This window comes from Gouania willdenowi, chromosome 15, assembly GCF_900634775.1.
Source record: "Gouania willdenowi chromosome 15, fGouWil2.1, whole genome shotgun sequence".
Lineage (NCBI taxonomy): Eukaryota > Metazoa > Chordata > Actinopteri > Blenniiformes > Gobiesocidae > Gouania > Gouania willdenowi.
This window is the reverse complement of record NC_041058.1, coordinates 12394286-12413395: the sequence shown is the minus strand read 5'-3', so window position 1 is coordinate 12413395 and position 19110 is coordinate 12394286. Positions and strand designations below refer to the sequence as shown.

Below are 19110 nucleotides of genomic sequence, written 5' to 3'. Positions count from 1 at the left end.
GTGTTATCTCTGTAATGGATTCAACGCCTATCCAAGAGTGTACCCTACCCTGAGTTGTCACTCAGCTCTAATAGGTTTTTACACTGCACAATACGTCAATCCTTTTCTTTTATCCCCAGGCCACAGATCCAGATGCAGGAGTTAATGGCCAGATCCAGTATCGGATTGTAAACCACCCGGAATTGTTTTTAATCACTGCCAATGGAAGCATCTACACACGAGTGCCACTTGACCGGGAGAGGAGGAACCAATATAACTTAGTGGTGGAGGCTTCAGATGGAGCGGTTTACCCACGACGGACGACATTGACCCTCAGAGTTCAGGTCACAGATATTGACGACAACAGCCCAGTCTTCTCCCAGCAAACATATATTGTGAACGTACCTGAAAACAGCCCTGTGGGAACAATTGTCCTCCAGCTAAGTGTAAGCGACTTTGTGTGTGGTGTGTATAGATGCTGATATAGTGACTAAAATGTCAAGGCTTTTTAAAAGAAAGATGTTTTCTTTCATGACCTTTATATACAGTATATAAATAAGTCAGAAACGAGCACACATACACAAAAACACATTGAAATAAACATAAAAGTCAGGAAAAATACGGTTTTGTTTAATTGGAAAATTACCTGAACATTGTCACGACAATAAGTTGTTGCATGCTGCACGCATTGCTATCTATTTTAATGGTGGATTGTTTTGAGTAGGTTCTGTTGGCATAATTGAGTTTTACAGTTACAGTTACATAATAATACGTAGTTTGACCTCAAATAGCTACTGATTTAGTGTTTCAAATTCAAAACCTTACAATATGTATCAGTAGATTGTAACAGATTTTTTCCTTCTTGCAATAACAGCATTTGAACAAATTCCTAAAAATAATTTAAAATATATATTTTAAAAAAAAATCATCTTTGTACTAATCTGGGGCCCTAAGTGAGTTTGGATCCCCAACTCACCGCCATTCCCAATGCATCATTGGTAAAAAATGATCGCATAACTACATGCATTCAACTTGACAACCCTTATTAGTATTTAATAGTGCACTGTCTGTAAGTATAGATACAGTGGTTTGGTTCTATGAACATAAAATCAACCATTAAAAGATAAATAAATGAGAAAAGGCCCGACGCACAGCACGTTTTCTGCATGTACCACAACAAGATCCTGAGATATGGTCCTTTTTCTGACTAAAGGGTGATTTTTTTCTTATCCATCATTGTTACTTACACAGTTCTGTGTCATTTGAGCCCCTGAGTCAGACAAAGAGCTAAAATTCCTTTTAATTGTAGTTTTATCCCAATCCATCTAAGATTCATTTGGTTTCTATAAAGGCAAACTTGAGTTGTTTGAAGCTCTGTGCGTAGAGACCAAACACATAGTAATTGCTGGCATATTTTGAGTGACATTTTCAGATGGTAGGTTAAACCCAGAGGAGTGAGTGAGACGAACACAGAAATATGACTGACAGTGGCACTGTGACACTATTATCTCCAAGACAGTGAGCCCACGATCCACTGCAAACAGACGTGGGCGCCAGGCAAGCCAAGTTAAATGTGAGATAAACCAGTTTGTCTCCAGCTCAGAGGATTTTGTTATACCAGTATTATAAAATGTTAGCTAAATGTAAACTAGCACATATACTCTATATCCAGAGGTGTAAAGAGTACTGATATTTCTACTTAAGCAGAAGTACTGTTACTTGAGTAGATATTTGGCTCACACATAAAATACTCAAGTACAAGTAAAAAGTAACTGAATTGAATAGTACTCAAAGTAAAAGTTACTTTCATCTCCCACATTTATTTTTTTTGGTAATAAATCTTGCCACGGTTTCCTTGCATACAGTAAACATCTCATGTATAAACTTAGGAAGTAAGACACAATTGGAACTCAATTTATTTTCCACAAAGACATTTGTACAAAAACTATATTATTTTTAAAATGAAATACATTTTTTTTTTTTTTTTTTTTTTTTTTAAACTATAAAACTGAGAAAATGACAAGCTGTTTTGGTACCGTACATTACATTTAATCTGATTGGTCGGCTATGATGTGATGCATTTGATTGTTGTCTGGTCATTTCATTTTTTGTAGTTTCACAATGTTCGTTGATCATTTTAAAACAAAAAATAAATATTTGCTCAGAAATGGTTGGGTGTAGAAATGTAATGAATTATTTTAATGCATTTAAAACGTATTTATGTACAAGTAAAATGACTGATGTAGAAATATTCTCAAAAAAGTACAACTACGCATAAAAGCAACTCAATTACAATAACGTGAATACTTGTTATCCGTCACTTTCACTTCTGCATTTATCCATATGAATATTTTAATAATACTGTACATTGACCCGATTTAAACTTCTAAGCATTGTGTTTATATATAATGAGTTAGAAACACATATGTATTTACTTTTTTTTCCTTCCTTCTCTCAGGCAGTGGACGCTGACCTCTTTTCTAATGTCACGTATCGGATCAAGACTGAATCGGCCCGGCAGCTGTTTTCCCTGAACCCCATCACTGGGGAGTTAGCGGTGCTGCAGGCTCTTGACTTTGAACAGCTGGCAGCCATGGGAATGGGGGCCACTCACACTTTCCAGGTGGAAGCTGTAGACCAAGGAGGGGTCATGCCTCCAGGGCAAGCCACGGTCACCGTCCGCATCACGGTAAGAGAGACCCTGGAAACCTGGTCTGTAACAGCCTTTTAGTGCTCCACTTTGCTCCCATTTATCCTCCGATTCTCTCTGGAGGGCTCATTGTGAATAATATGTGATTAGTAATACTATAGTCATGGTCTGCATTGGTTGTGACGTAGTGTAATATTTCAAATGTTCTGCAGTCGTGTTGTAAGCGTTGGTTTCAGGCTCATGTTATGTAAAAGCCGAGCTTAATGGATTTTTCAGACACACACCGTCCCATACTGTTCATTTTCAGAGTTTTACAAGGACATTTCAGATCTTTAGCTTTGGTACCACAAATTTTCACAAGAGAAACATACATAGTCTGACACAATATCTTTAAAAACATTATGTGTACTGTAGATATAATTTACTATTTGTTCAGATCTTTGATCTCTTGATCTCTGAAAAAGCTTGCCACATAGCACACATTGTTATGACTCGTGTTTGTCGTGTTTATTTTTATTTAAACTATATTGACCACAGGTCATATACCTGAAAACAATAAAATAAATACATACATTTTTTAGACTCGTGTTTCTCAAATGGGGGTACGTGTACTCCTAGGGTTACGCGATGGCACGACAAGGGGTACTTCAGAGAGAGAGAGAGAAAGGGAAAATAACAAAGTGTCAGTCTTGGTTCCACCCCAGATGAGATGACTGGAAATGATAAAAACTATAGAAACAAATCTATTCAGGAGCCACTAAATTAGTGTTTTTCAACCTTGGGGTTGGGGCCCCATGTGGGGTCAGCTGAAATTTTTGAAAAATTAGAATAGATTTTTTTATTTATTTATTCAAAACAATAACTGTATTTCTATGCTTTCACTTTGTGAAATATAAATCTAGTTCAACTAAAATTCAGTAAAAAAATCGGAATGGGGTCACGATCCAAAAAAGGTTGGGAACCACTACACTAAATACTGTTTCTTTTCTCTTATTTACAAAATGAGATTCTTTAAAATGTGTGTTATCACTCGTTCATTCCATCATTATGATCTATAGTTGTTTTTAAATAGTTTTCTTGTAGTCAGACAAAGGGGGTACTTGCATTCATTAATAAGAGAAAGGGGGTACTTGAGCCAAGAAAGTTTGAGAACCACTGATTTCGATGCATTCATTTTATGAAGTGACCTAAAAACCTTAACACTATTCTTTAATATTTATTTTATTGCTTTATAGCCCATAGCTTTTTTGTATCTATTTTTGTTTTAATAGACCGCATGTCACATAAAAACAGTGCTCACTGTGCATATTTGCAAATAAATATAAAAGCAGATTCCTTATTGTTATTGTCATGCTACAGCCAGTCAAAGTTCATGTGCCTGGAGAGGAAAGTGTTACATTAACTTTGGCAGCATTGCCCCCCCTGCTATGAGCCTTACAGCATATGGATATACAGGAGTCTACAGGGTCTGTCAGCTCTTGTGTCACATCTTTGAAATGTCTGAGCTCTCCTAGCCTGTAGATTGAATCCGTCCTGACAGGGACGAGCTTTGTTGCATTTTTTGAGATGTCTGCCAGATATGTACCCCAGTTTGATTGGCTAAGGGATGATATCAAAGCAGTGTATACAAATTCAAATGGTGGATTTGAGTGAAATAAGACATTTACATTGAAGCAGTCTTCTTGTAGACCAAAGATTGAAGTGATTTCACTTTCACTTTTTTATGTGAAACGTCAAAGGGATTTTTTAAGTAAACAAAATCAAGTTTCCACGCTTGACTTTGTTGTTTTCCTTTGATGTCTATCTACTGTCAACATGACTTGTTGTGAGAGTAGCTTGTCTTGCCAGTGAAATAAGATCTGTGTTCAAGCTTGATGCTTTAAGTGCAGTGTATTATGTTGTGAAAAGCCATGTGAGTATATGCAACACATGCTTATTGTTGATGCTTCTTGTTAAAAGCTTCTTTGTGAACATATGCATCATTAGGAACTCTCAGTTAGTTCAAAGCAAGAGCTTTTTGATAACCTGTTCAGATCAAAGGTAGCCTGTGTCCACTATTGGTTTTATACATCATGCACATGGCTGAAGCCAAACAATTGAAAGTAGATAGAAAGAATTGATGTAGTGTAGAGTAGTGTAGAGAAAAAGAATCACTAAGAATTACATGTGTGGCTAATTTAATTAATAGTCCTAATAGACCTATTCTGTAGACCTAATAGTATCTAATTCCAGTAGATGTTTACAGAAAATGTGGTCAGGCTTTGCTACATGTTGTTTACTCAAAAATGCGGAATCGATGGTTTTATTGTCATGTTTTAACAAGTGAATTTAAGTTTTATTAATTACATTTTAAAGACACAAAAAAAAAACATCAAAATGTATAAATGTTATTTGATGCATTTGTTTGGGCCTGACCGTCATGAGCAAAAAAATTATTGTTTCTGTTTTTATTTTAGTAATTTGGCTAATTAGACACACAGTCAGAGAAATATAATGAATAAACTCTGCTGATTAATTGGTTTATGGTGACAGAGTTCACTGAAGGTCTCTCACTCTAAAAATCAGCTCCATCAAACAAAAACAGACTACAAAGTTATAACATACGATTGATCTTCAACACATTTTCAGGGTCTACATTTTACACTGAAATGTTAGCATTTTCCACTGTATTGAAAAATACCCTTTCCAAAATCACTATTATGTTGTAATTCAATGCAGTTAGAATCACTCTTAAGACATCAGTGCATAATCTTACAATGATTATAAAGAGCCTAATATTACTTTGTTTTGTTTTTTTAAAAAAAAAAGCCAACATTGGAACTGCTAAACCATTAAATATGCACTGTTTCTTCCAGGTTAACTTGAGTCTCTAAAATGGATTTGTGTTTTTGATTAACATAGTGTACAGCCTTTCCTTACCTGAGTCAGCTGGAATAGTTTAGAGCCCACCACACTCAGTTTGCCTAATGCAGTCATAATTAAGAGAGTCAATAAATTATTCACGATGCAGCATGGCTCACATTATTTGTTTTCATTTACATTGTTTTAAAACAGTCTTTCTATCTTCTTTTCGGTTTTAGGACATGAACGACTTCTCACCAATCTTCAGACAAGACTTGTATAAAGGCATGGTGGCGCCCAACGCAGAGAAAGGAACAGTCATCACAGCTGTTTTTGCTGATGACCAAGACCCTCCTGTGAGTAAAAAGGACAAATATGGTTTCACAACTAGGCTTTTTTGTATCCTGCATTAATTGTCAGGCTCTATTTTTTATTGTTATGAACCAACAAGATTGTGTAGAATTGGTGTCAGCGTCACAGAAAGGTAAAAAATCAGAACAGATTAATTTCCACAATTAGCATTGCTCAAAAACACATAAAACATAATAAGGAACACGAGGAAAACAAACAAGATAAATAGTAACAAAACAACATATCTATAGATAGCTGGATTTCCATTTACCCTTGGCAATGCGCAAAATCAAAGTAGCGCAATGAAGTTTGGTAATGGAAACACCTGAATTTTGGGAAAAAAACACTCGCGGGTTGTATCGCTAAAAAGATTTTAGGCTTTCATGAGGAATTCCAGACGTTTCGATAGTAAATGTGTTGCAGAAGCACTTTAGTAACACCTTTTCCGCAAATACACGTCACAGAATGTGACGTCCATGGTCACATGACCACTTACTCTCTGAGTAAACATGACGCGGTACATGTAGACAGAAGAGGGGACCGGTACATTTCTTAGCGTTATACTTAAAAATTATTACTGCCACATTAGACATGAAACGACAAAGGAATACGGAGAGTTATAAGGAGGGTCTGAGCGTCCGTCTTCCTGCGGCAAAGTTTCGCGGGATAAGATTTCACGGTAGTTGCGAGGCTTCTGCCAAAACAGCCTTCAATGGAAACACATTCAAAGGGCAATTATACTTTGTCGACATTTAGAAATAAAAATCTGTATTTTTCAGAAGTGAGGTAAGGCAAACATTGGCAGCTTGGCAAGTCATGTCTCTCCTGTCAGTGCAACTGAAGTCTCCTCCAGGACTGAATAAGCTCTGACTTTCTCCTCGACAGAGCAACACTATGGGATATGGACGCCTGTCAGTGTCAGCTGTGGGTGGCAGACAGGCAACCACATGACATTGGGACTAGTTTCCACCTAATTTTCTTATTTAGGAGGGAAATACTTTTCTTATGCCCTCTCTGTCACCAATGGAGGAAGAATTTTCTACTATGCTCAATACAAAATATTAGAGTTGTTAATATGGATACAATGACATTGGGATGTCACGATGAGTTCACACCCAGTGCTCAACCTATGAGAGTGACACACACTGGTCTGATAGACAGACTTGACAGAGGCTGAATAACACAGACTTTTATTGACGTTGCTATTGAAGCTTAATGCAGTTTATTGACAGGATGTCCTTTTGGTCGCCACATTTGTTTGTTGTAAGGAAGCCTTGTTATTCTGAGGATCTTTGATGTTTTAGAAGACATCCTTTAAGTATTTTTGTACAGACATTGTAATAGGGATTTTATTTTCGGAAATAGTAATGGGCCTTAAGAAAGAGCTCTATTTCTCATATGTTACTCGACTCAATAAAATCCCCTTAATATGAGGAAAGATCACCATGGAGACAAATGCAGTTCTTTTCTTATCAATATTATGGGACTCATCTTAGGTCCATTTTTCAAATGACTACTCCTCGGTTAATTCTCGTGAGATCAGAATGCAGTTTGGTATGAATACTCTATGAATGAATATAATGAAATAGGGTAGGGTGCCCGGGGGCCCACCCCCCATTTCCGGTAATTTCCAAATTTATGGGAACATAGTCGTGTGATATATTGTTTCAAAGATAATTCAAGGTAGATTACGATTATGCCTCGCACAATTTGATTAGGGGCCTGGGGGCCCACCCCTCTTTTTTAAGCAATTTCCAATAAAGTCGTTTTCTCATTTATTTGTGAGTCAAATACTGAGAATGTTGGTACCGAATCATTGATACATACTAATATATGAATGGGGCCCATTACTCCATATGTGCCACGGGGGCGCCAGGGGGCTGCCGAGGGCCCCATTCTTCAAATGACTACTGCTCCCTTAATGCTCGTTACATCGGGTTGTAATTGTCAAGAGCCTCTCCGAGATATTTTTGAAAGGGGGCCCCAGGGGCCCACCCTCTTTTCCGGTAATTTCTAAATTTATCGGAACATAGTCATGTGATATATTGATTCAACGTAGATTATGATTTTACTTTGCACAATTTAATTTGTTTTACTCGGTGGAACAGAGTCATTTGACTGAATTCTCAGGAAGGTGGTACGTGCTATTCGGCATGGAGACGTTATGTGGGCCCAGTCCACTGCATTTTTAGAATTTTGTTAAATAAAAAAAATCCCATTAATCTTTATAGACCAGTGATTGATATGTCTTGATAGATTACCAGCATTTTACCTAGCCTTATTTAGGCACTTTTTGCTTTACATTTAGATTAGCTCTACATATTTCTAACCATTGACACCAGTGATTACTAAAGGTCCAAGCCTGAATTGAAAAATGTTTTTTGAGCCCTTAAAGTCAGAACTTTAACAAAATCCAAGGCTTTTCACTCACAGATAAACAAAAATGTTTTCTGAGGTGCTGTACAATTTCTTTAGTTTTGCGTCCACTAAATGCTTTAAGATGATGTTCAGTTTTGTATGTATGGTATAATTTTGATCACGCAATCATTTTCTGCCCTGTTATGAGGAAGGCGTAAGATGCTCTTTTCCAACCCCCACCCCTCACTGCGAGGCTGTAATTTTAGGCTCCACTGCAGGCAGGAGGACATTACTTTAGTTTTTAAATCTAGTTTTCACATCACACAGATGTGTTTTGTTCTATTTTTATTGTTTATATTACTGATTTCTACTCATTTCCACCATAGTCACCGTGTGCTCGGATATGATCTCCTGGGTGTTAATTTTTTATTTATAAAAATGTGGTAATTTAAGTTTAGTAATGTAATGTTACAGTGAATTTTAAATAATTGTTATATTGGTTGTATTTTTTAGCCCTGTGATAGACTGTTGTTCTATTAAGTGTGTATTTTGGCATGAACTCCTAAGGTTAAAAAAGCTCAATTAGCAATAAATGGAGCAAAACCTAAATAAATGATGAAATTCATAGAAATCACTGTCCTCACTTATTTTGGTTGGTTCAAAGGTATTGCATTATTTAAATTAGCTTATGATGAAAGCATAAACTCTATAGTATAGATTAAACAAAGCTAGCAAAGAAAGGGAAAAAGCAAGAAGACAAATGACACTTTATGATTTTTAAGTCTGTGAAGTGATAATTAAGGGGTGAATTTGGACACCAAAAGGATTTGTATTCTTGTTCACGCAAATGATAATAATGGTGGGTGTACTTTTTGATCTTTTCTATTTTTCAAATTGTACTCACACTTTTTAAAAGAAAAACGATTGTTTTTTACAGGTAACTGAATTTGCATTCAACAGACAATAACTATTTGTCCTTTGTTCTTCCGACAGGATACGCCTGCTAGTTTTGTCCGTTACAGAGTGGATCTGGAGAGGTCACCGTACAGCGGGAGCATTTTTGATGTTGAAGAAGAAAGTGGAAGAATCATCACTAAGGTTAACCTTAATGAAGAGCCAAGTGTTACTTTTAAAGTAAGTCAAGTTTTTTTTTTTTTTTCTTTGAAAGAAATGTACAAAAAATCTAATCAGAATCAGAAATGTAATCGAATCAGAAATGTAATCTAATCAGAATGTATGTTGATGTTGCAGTTAGTATAGAAAGATTTTATCTGTATTAGATCAGGGAAACCTTGTATTGTTCACAGTATTGTAAGCAGGGATGGGTATTGGTTGGGTTTTTTTCGATACCTTTAGTAATGGGTATTTTCTATATGGTTTCAGTGCTAAACTGTAGTTGAACCAGTACTTAAAAACCTCAAAATGCGCACACGAAAAAAAAAAAAAAGCCCTTTTTATTTTCTGAGCCAAACTTAACACAATAAACTAAAAACAATATAAATACAACTGAACTATTATTTAATACGATTTCAAAAATGTACCGTATTCTGTATTTTTTGACTGAGTGTTGAATGCCATAATAATAGGATCAAATCAATAGCTAAAACATGTAGATCAAAAGGACCTAGTTGATCCTGAAAAACGTTTTAAAGGAACTGCATCTGCTCAGTTTTTTGTAATGCACATCACTGACGAGTGTTCTGAAGCAGCTTTAGCACACATTACTGCTTAAATTAGATGGAAAAAGCAGCGTTGAGTCATATTGTCCCTGAGAAAAAGACAGCATAAATTTGAAGTGTGGAACCACTTCACTGGTTCTTCAATAGTTGTATTTTATCAATGTTGCAACGTATGAACAGAAAGAAACTGCATTCATTGTCGAGCTCAGTGCATTGAACAGACAAGTTATGTTTCACAATGAGAACCTGGCATTCACAGTAACTAGACATTGTTGTATTGTTATTGTGGATCGTGGTTCAAAGCCTCTCACGGACACAAACACAATATGTCGTCAAAGTGCTGTGGGCATGTGTTTGTATCACAAAGACGTGTTATGTGTGAAGGCTCACAAATACTGTATTTCCTAACCAGCACATGCAGTGGACAGACATGAATAAATGAGGACTACACTGCTAAATGTGCATTTATGTATCGAAATCATCTAATAATCAGCTAAAAAAAAATGTGTAAATTAATTGATTAATAAAATAATTGTTTTCACCTCAAAATGAAGACTTTCTCCTTGGAGCTTCTGTTTTTCTCAATGATTATTCAACCATGAAGCTTTTCCATTACATTTAAGACCCTCCCCATGAGTCACAACACATTGTTCAAACCTTTTTAAGTTGATCTTCCTTAGCTTAGTATCTATACAGGTCTGAGTACTTGAGCAAATCCTGTGGGATATTAAAGGCCTAATGCATCTTTACCTTTTGAAGACACTCGTCTCAATGTAGTCCATTCATTTTTCTGTATTTTCATCACTCTGTTTTTCAAACATTTTTATTTCATTCGTGTGTGTGTGTGTGTGTGTGTGTGTGTGTGTGTGTGTGTGTGTGTGTGTGTGTGTGTGTGTGTGTGTGTGTGTTTGCTTCGCCATATTTTACTCTTACTGTACTCCCACGGCCTCCATATCAGCTCTTTAGTCCAGTTTATGAATGCGGATCAATACTTTCATACTCTCTGGCATGCGCGCCAGCCTCTATTTTCTCAGTTTTCTTCTATCAGAATGCTGAGCATGTCAACAAAATTTTTTTAGGAAACAGTTGTTTTATATGATACGTTGTACTGTGTTTATAATGCTTGCATTGGCGTGTTTGTTTGACGTGTTTTTATTCTCCCTGTAGTTATTTGTGATTGCTTACGATGATGGGGAGCCAGTGAAGACTAACAGCACTTTGGTGGAGATCACTGTTCTTCAACCTTCTCGCATACCAATCTTCACCCAGGAGGAGTACAAGTAAGTCTCTCTGATGTAAATGAATGCAGCTGTATCCATGTACAGTATTATCATGAAGCTAAGAGCACCTCACACATGGTGAACACATTAAAGATGATTTGGATAACACCAGGAACATAGGAACGTTTTGCCCGAATGATCGTTCCTGAACTCGTTCTCATTTTAGGCGAAACGTGAACTGAACGTACTGTATTTCTGGCTGATGAACGTTATTGTTGCGCGTGTTCATTTTGACAATTGTGAACGATGCTCTTAACTTTGTTCAGGAGAGTCCCTGTATTTCACTTTTGAGTGACACATGCTTTCATTTATTTTTTTGTCTATAAAACAAACAGATAAGTGTAGATTGGGCACAATTATATTTTCTACTCTGAGATTTCTTACTGTTTTAATAGCTGTATGTATAGGTTTTCCAATGCGACTGCATCAGAAGGACGCTAAGCAGTTTTTCATAATAAAAAGGCATGGATTCTTTATAGAAGAGACAGCGGTAACCTAAATGTGCTACAGTTGTTTGACTAATTTACTGTTTACCAAATCCATCAGTCTGCTGGAAGAAATTGGACCATATTTGTTCGATAAAAACATACTGACCTCTCATCAAAACAACATTATACGCATAGTAATTCCAACAACTTAATTTTGTATTCTTTTTCTAAATATTATGGTTTTGTTTATTCAGACAGGAAATCTGATTTCCCGACATGTTTTGACTTGTTTCAGTTGATGCTTTGATGCTTTCCTCATGAAAGAACTCGTAGGGTTACATCAAAGCTGTCACCTCCTTTTTCTTTTCTTTGTTTTTTCAAGCAGTTTTTATTGATTTACATATGACGAAGAGAGCGAGTACAGGGAAATAACATAAATGATGCATGGCAGTTACTGTTCTTACATTAAGAACGACCTTGGTGCGTAAGTAATAAAACCCTTCTTACAAACAAACATTTACACTCATTCACACAACAGACATAAAAAAACAAGAAGATTGAAGATTGTAAGGCATCGACATGTGGGGACTGCATGCGTTAAAGCAATCACCTCTGAGGAAGACTGACAGTTGGCAATCGAAACATGTCGGGTGATCAAATTTCCTGAAAAAATGTGTCTGAATAAACAAAACCTTAACATAACATTATATGTGACAGATTTATTTTCCCTGTTTGCTGTCGTACCTGAGACATTGTTGTAGTAATGAGTTTAAGCTCATTCTTGTTTATAAATCTAATGTATTTGAGATACAGTAGTAGTTCTTGCTGTCTAAAGCTGGCAGCTTCCTTTACCTTCCTTTTTCTTTTTGTAACATAGTTTTATTTCTCTGCCTGTTGCATTGTCTCCTGCCACTTCTTACTGAGGTTAGTGTGTGACTATATTTGTGTATCTATGCATCCAGTAAATGCAGCCTTGATGGCCTGTAATCTGGCACTTTGTGTGTGCCCTCACGTTCTTCCGGTGCTCAGCTTTATTCAATGATTGATACGCAGGCCGAGCAGCGCAGGGGCTGAAAGATCATTGATTACAGCTGTGAATGAGCAGTCCGTCTAAAAACTCACAGAAGGTCGACACCGCATGCTTAGACCTCTGTAGGGCGTCACATTGACAATGTGCACAATGGTGGGTCTCCTGTAAATTATGAGGCTTGAAAGCATTAGGCATGTGCTGGAGCCGTTCCTGCTAGACAATGCGCTCTCTCTCCACTGGAGAATATCCAATCTGCTCGCTTTGCAGTGACATCTTATGCTCCCATCCTCGCCTCTCTATCTCTCTGCAATTGTGCTCTCCCAGAGGAACTTTCTAAACACAAATCACTTACTAAACATGCACAGAGGATCACGTCTGTCTCTCTGAAGGTAGTTAGTTATCACAGCAATGAGGAAAGCGATAGCTCCACAGCGCATAATTAAAACCAACTCTGCAGAGTTTTGGCTGACTTAATGACTTCTGTCTCTGCTTTATGGAATGTCCCCTCCATCTGTCTGAGGGAAATAAGAAACTCCTCAACATTGTTGGTTAAAATAAATTACTGCTGCCATTGCTTTTTCTGTTACTGCATGTTGCCTCCAACATTTTAGAAGGGTGTAGCCACTTCTGTAGCGACTGCTGATGAAAATACTCCTGAAAACCTTAGTGGAATAAAAAAAAAAACACATTTCAAATCTGCTCTGTTGAAAATATAAAGCGATCAATATGGCTTGAAAGAACATTTACCAGACTGGCTGAACAGATTGCACAACACAATAAGCACAACTATAACATCAAATTTCACTCTCACCTCAAAACAGTCGATACTTCCCCACCCCTTCCATTGTCCTACCCTGGCTCACTCATCCCTGTTCCCTTCCCCCTCACCAAGGTGTAACACTGCCCTCTCTTTTTATAATCTTCCTTTTATAAAGTGTTTCCTATCCTTCCTGAGGGAGGGCTGGTGATGCTCACAATAAGCCTTTTCACACTCTCGCACTGGTTCAGTTCTTCCGCATTAGGTCAAAGGTCAAGAGAGATAAACTCGTTATGGCTGTCGGTTTTGGAAGCGAGTTTGACAGAGATTTTGATTATTTTACCCGTTGGAGCGTTGATTCCTTGAAAGATTTTTTGCGTAAACGTGGTATCGTCTCCGAGGCAGAAAGACAGAGTTAGCTGCTAAAGCTAATGCTGTGCATGAGCTGAATATTCAGTTTTTCAAAATGTTTCAGCTGATGGCGTTACTCACTTATCGACCTGTCCATCTTGTGCACTTCCTTCAAGTTTGTAATTTGAATTAAAATAATAGCTTAATAAAAAATAATCATGGACCTGGTTAGTGAATGGTGTACCTCATAAATGTACCTTTTCAAAGTGAGAACTCACACTATCCTTTTCACCCTCGGAAATCTCTTTTGTTATTTATAAGTGCTTTTCAAAAACTCTAAAACTCTTTACACAAGTCAAAAAAGGAAACTAACAACAACAACAATAAAGTAAATACAGAAAATACATAACAATAAAAAGTTAAAAGCTTGTAGAATGAATGTGGAAACAGGAGGTCTGTCGATTTGATACTGTTTCTCAAATATGTGCGTTGTTCCCGGGTAGAGTCGGCTGGAGACCCTGGAAGTCGGGGCTTGTCGTTCATAGTCCCATCAATGGGAGAGAAGTGTGAAAGCAGAGGAGGTCGGTCGCTTTAATTCTGTTTCTCTCATCGGCTTTACAAAAGTGCTCAGATATGTGCATCATTCCTGGGTAGAGTCCGAATCCGCCCGCTGGAGATCCAGGTAGTCGGTGTTTTCATTCACCAGGGGTGCAAGCGAGGGGACTGCCCTAGCTTAGCTGCTCCCATCAGTTTTTAAAAGTGCTCGGATCGGCCAATATCGGCATCAGCGGAAACTGTTGGACACCTCCTCGGGTCCAATATGTGTAATATTAATATTATTAACACAATTGAAACATTAAAGATCTCTGGAATAACATTACAAACACTGTTAGGTTGTAAATATCAACAGAGTGGACTAGCTTGTTTACGTTTATATCCCTCTCGACCTATGACCCCCGCAGGTCACGCATGCGCAGTTCCAGAGTGTGAAAATCAAATTGTTTCTATTTTTATGCAATAAAATGAATTCATTTATTTAATTGCAATAACAAAACATGTCTTGCTGTCTCAAAAAGATTGCACTCCTTGTAGTGTTGACCTTCGGAAAAAAAAAGAACATTTACAATTTTGGCAGCAGAAAGAAGAAAAAACGAGAACTGCTTCCCAACATCCACACATTATCATTCTCATCAACAATTTTTTTTTAATTTAAATTCAAATACCTTTTTAAAAAGATACAAAGAAAATGTTATTAGTGCTCTAGATGAAAAAAAAGAGCAAATTGTCATTCAAAATGAAATACAGTACATATCGTTGGTGATCTATTTATTTTATATATGCAATACATGCACTGGTTTTTGTTCCTTTTTCATGTCTTTCAGCGTGTATTTGTTTCCTTTTTACAGAAGCGTAGAGCTGCCACAGGGGAAAATATATTTTGGAACACTATATTTTATGAACAATACAATTATATTGTACAAACATGATAGTCTATTGTACGTACAATATACTATATTGTACGAACAATATAGTATATTGTACGAACAATATAGTATATTGTACAAATAATATTCTATATTGTACAAATGTGATATTATATTGTACGAACAATATACTAATAATAACTAATAATATCACGTTTGTACAATATAAGTATATTGTTCGTACAATATATTATCATGTTTGTACAATATAATTATATTGTTCATACAATATAGTGATCCAAAATATTTTTTCACCTGTGGCAGCTCTACGCTTCTGTTCCTTTCATAGCCTTAGTGTTTACATCTTTTTTTAAAAATAATGTATCTATTCCCAGCTGAAATAATAATAATAATAATAATAATAATAATAATAATAATGATTTTTGTTATTTTATGCAGTAAAATAAACTTTTATTTGTATTTCAGAAGAGTTATGATCATGATCACATACCACTGTGTAGCAGTGAACCTAAACTATAGTTTAATATTGACTTATGATACTGGTAGGCTATACTATAAGTGTCTATCAATTTATTGCCTGAACCACTGGGTCTTCTGTGATGATTAAAGTGGGAAGATAAATTTGTGCTTGTGCAGATGGAACCTTTGATGGGGTTGTAATGGTTTGTAGATCATCATTAAATACTGTAGTTAAATGGCTTCCTGGTCAAACACAACCTGCTCAAAAGGTCTTTAGAACGCAGCATTCAGTCTATGTTTGAGTGTGTGTGTGGGTGTGTGTGTAGGTGTGTTAGTGTGAGTGTTTCTGATTTGACACACAGGGTAACGAGCAATCTATCATCCTGTTTCTATGTGAATTCTCCCTCAACTGAAGCAAGCCACTGCACCAAAGCAACAAACCTGCAATACGAGCACTTGTTTCTAGCTGCTCATCTCACCCACCAAACTTCTCCCTCTAAATCCACTCCAAATCACTTGGGACTTTTGCCTCAGTGCTTCTGAGTACGGTATTTTATTTTGCTCTGCACCTCGTCACTCTCTTATCTTTTTTTTTTTCCTTTTATCCCTGCCTCTCCATGCTCCTGCATCCCTTGAGTTTTTCCTCATGGCTCAAGTGTTTCCTTTCATTTCATCTCCAGTTTTCTCCCCTCCTTGGGTCAGTAGCTCTTCTTTTTGGAATGATATGAATTTCTCTTCGTTTTTCATAATTTACTCTGTAGATGAAGGTTGGTTTTTTTCTGTTTCTGAAATTATGATTGATTAGCTTTTATGTGTCTATCACATAATTTTAATTGGACTTTTTTTTCTCAATTACAATTAAAATTAGTGGAAAAAGTTCATATGAAAAATATTTTATTGATTGTTAACTATGCATGTATAAGCCCTCAAAAACAAAAAAAGAAAAAAAATATTGGTGGTTGATATAATTTCATCTTTATGCCTTACTATAACCTCACCCCGTGTTTTAATTTAAAATGTCTCTATTTTCATGCCTTATTAGCCTTACTTCAAAAAAAAAAGAATGTTTCCATTTTTATAGCTTACTATGTAGCTTTACCTCCAATTTTTGGTGGTTGTCATATTTTTCCCTTAAAAAAATCAAATTGTTTCCATTTTGTGCCTTATTATAGCCTTACCTCAAAAAATAAATAAATAAATAAAAATAAAAAATCACATTGTTTTCATTTTTGTGCCTTACTATAGCCCTAGCTCAAAAAAAAAAATTAAAAAAAAATCTAAATGTTTTTATTTTCATGCCTTATTCTAGCCTTACCTAAAATAATGTTACCATTTACTATAGGATTCTCTATTATTTTTAGTGGTTTTACCAATTTCTGTCACCCCACTATGGCACCTGGAATTCTCAGTGGTCTCCCATCCAAGTACTAACCAGGTCCATCACCTCTGAAATGTAGGTGTTTTTCACATTTTTCTCATTTTTCATGTAAAAAAAAACCCAAAATGTTTCCATTGACCTAGCCTTACCTGAAAAAAAAATGTTTCTTTTGTTCAGCAGAGCTGAAGTCAGCATCCAATGTGAACATTTTTAAATCAAAGTTAAAGGCACTTTTTTTCTTTACTGCGTATGATTGAGAGGGAGATTTTTGGTCATGTTGTAGTTGATGTAATGTGTTTGTTGATAATTTTAATTGATTTTACTGATAATTTTAAATGTTATTGGTTTTAAGCTGTCGAATGTTTTCTGTTGCACTTTTTTGATCATGTCAAGCACATCAAGTTGCCTTTTGTGTGAAATTCACTATACAAATAAATGTGCCTTGCCTTATGCTTGTCCTCAAAAAACAAAAAAATTCAATTTGTTTGCCTTATTATAGCCTTACCTACTGTAGCCTTACCTCAAAAAAATAAAAATGTTTCTATTTTCATGACTTATTCATTTATTGCCTTTCCTACTATAGCCTTACCTCAAAAATAAAAAAGATTGAAATCAAAATGTTTCAATTTTTATGCCTTACCTAGCCTTACCTTGAAAAAGAAAAAAAAAAGTAACGTAAGAAAGGCAAGGTATAAAAATAAAAACCAAAATTTTTTTTTGGTAAGGCTATAGTAGGTAAGGCTATAGTAAGGCAGAAAAAAATTCTTTTTTTTCTTTAAGGAAAGGCTGTAGAACGACAAGAAAATTGTGAAAAACACCTACATTTCAAAGGCTAGGCTATAGTAAGGCAGAAAAATGGAAAACATTTTTTTTTTCGAGGTAATGCTATAGTAAGGTATAAAAATTGTTTTTTGAAGTAAGGTTATAGTAAGGCAGAAAAAAGGAAACAATTTGTTTAGATTTTTTTTTTTTTTTGAGGTAAGGCTATAGTAAGGTATAAAAATGGAAACTTTTTTGTCAGGTAAGACTATAGTATGGCATAAAAATCGAAACAATTTGATTTTCTTTTTTTTTTGAGGTAATGCTATTGTATGGCAGGAGATAAAAACAATTTGATTATCATTCTTTTTTTTTTTTGGTAATTCTATAGTCGGTAAGGCTATAGTAAGGCAGAAAAAATGAAACATTTAGATTTTTTATTCTTTGAGGAAAGGATGGAGAACGACAAGAAATTTGTGAAAAACACCTACATTTCAGAGGTAATGCTTTATATGGCCTTACCTGCCTGTCATTACTTGATCTCACCAGGTCTCAAAAACTCAGCAGGGCAGGTCCTGGTTAGTACTTGGATGGGAGACCACTGAGAATTCCAGGTGCCACAGTGGGGTGACAGAAGTTGGTAAAAAATGTCAAAACCTCTAAAAAATAATAGGCAGTGCTATCGTAGGTAAGGCTATAGTAAAATAGAAACAATTTGATTTTGTAATTTTGTTTATTATTTTTTTTAGGTAAGGCTATATTAAGGTATAAAAATGGAAACTTTTTTGTCAGGTGAGAAACAATTTGATTTTTTTTGAGGTAAGGCTATAAGGTATGAGGTAAGGTATAAAAATGGAAACTTTTTTGTCAGGTAAGACTATAGTATGGCATAAAAATAGAAACAATTTGATTTTTTTTTTTTTTTTAAGGTAAGACTATAGTATGGCATAAAAATAGAAACAATTTGATTTTTTTTTTTTTTGAGGTTAGGCTATAGTAAGGCAGAAAAATGGAAAACAATTTTTTTTTTTAGGTAATGCTATAGTAAGGTATAAAAATCGTTTTTTGAAGTAAGGTTATAGTAAGGCAGAAAAAAGGAAACACTTTGTTTAGATTTTTTTTTTTTTGTTGAGGTAAGGCTAAAGTAAGGTAAAAAAATGGAAACTTTTTTGTCAGGTAAGACTATAGTATGGCATAAAAATAGAAACAATTTGATTTTTTTTTTTTTTTAAGGTAAGACTATAGTATGGCATAAAAATAGAAACAATTTGATTTTTTTTTTTTTTTTTTTGAGGTTAGGCTATAGTAAACCAGAAAAATGGAAATTTTTTTTTTTTTTTTTTTTTTTTTTTTTTTTTTTGAGGT

The 19110-nt window shown here is 35.5% G+C and overlaps 1 protein-coding gene across 8 annotated transcripts in view; it reads left to right on the top strand.

The window, feature by feature from the left end:
• The window catches only part of pcdh15a (protocadherin-related 15a), a 200678-nt gene that overhangs the window by 138588 nt on the left and 42980 nt on the right, over positions 1-19110 (top strand). For all 8 annotated transcript variants that reach the window (XM_028468339.1, XM_028468336.1, XM_028468337.1 and 5 more), the window contains 5 exons: positions 120-425; positions 2438-2668; positions 5710-5826; positions 9173-9313; positions 11026-11138. In XM_028468339.1, the coding sequence (XP_028324140.1) occupies positions 120-425; positions 2438-2668; positions 5710-5826; positions 9173-9313; positions 11026-11138 (908 nt within the window). The remainder of the gene's footprint in view (positions 1-119; positions 426-2437; positions 2669-5709; positions 5827-9172; positions 9314-11025; positions 11139-19110) is intronic.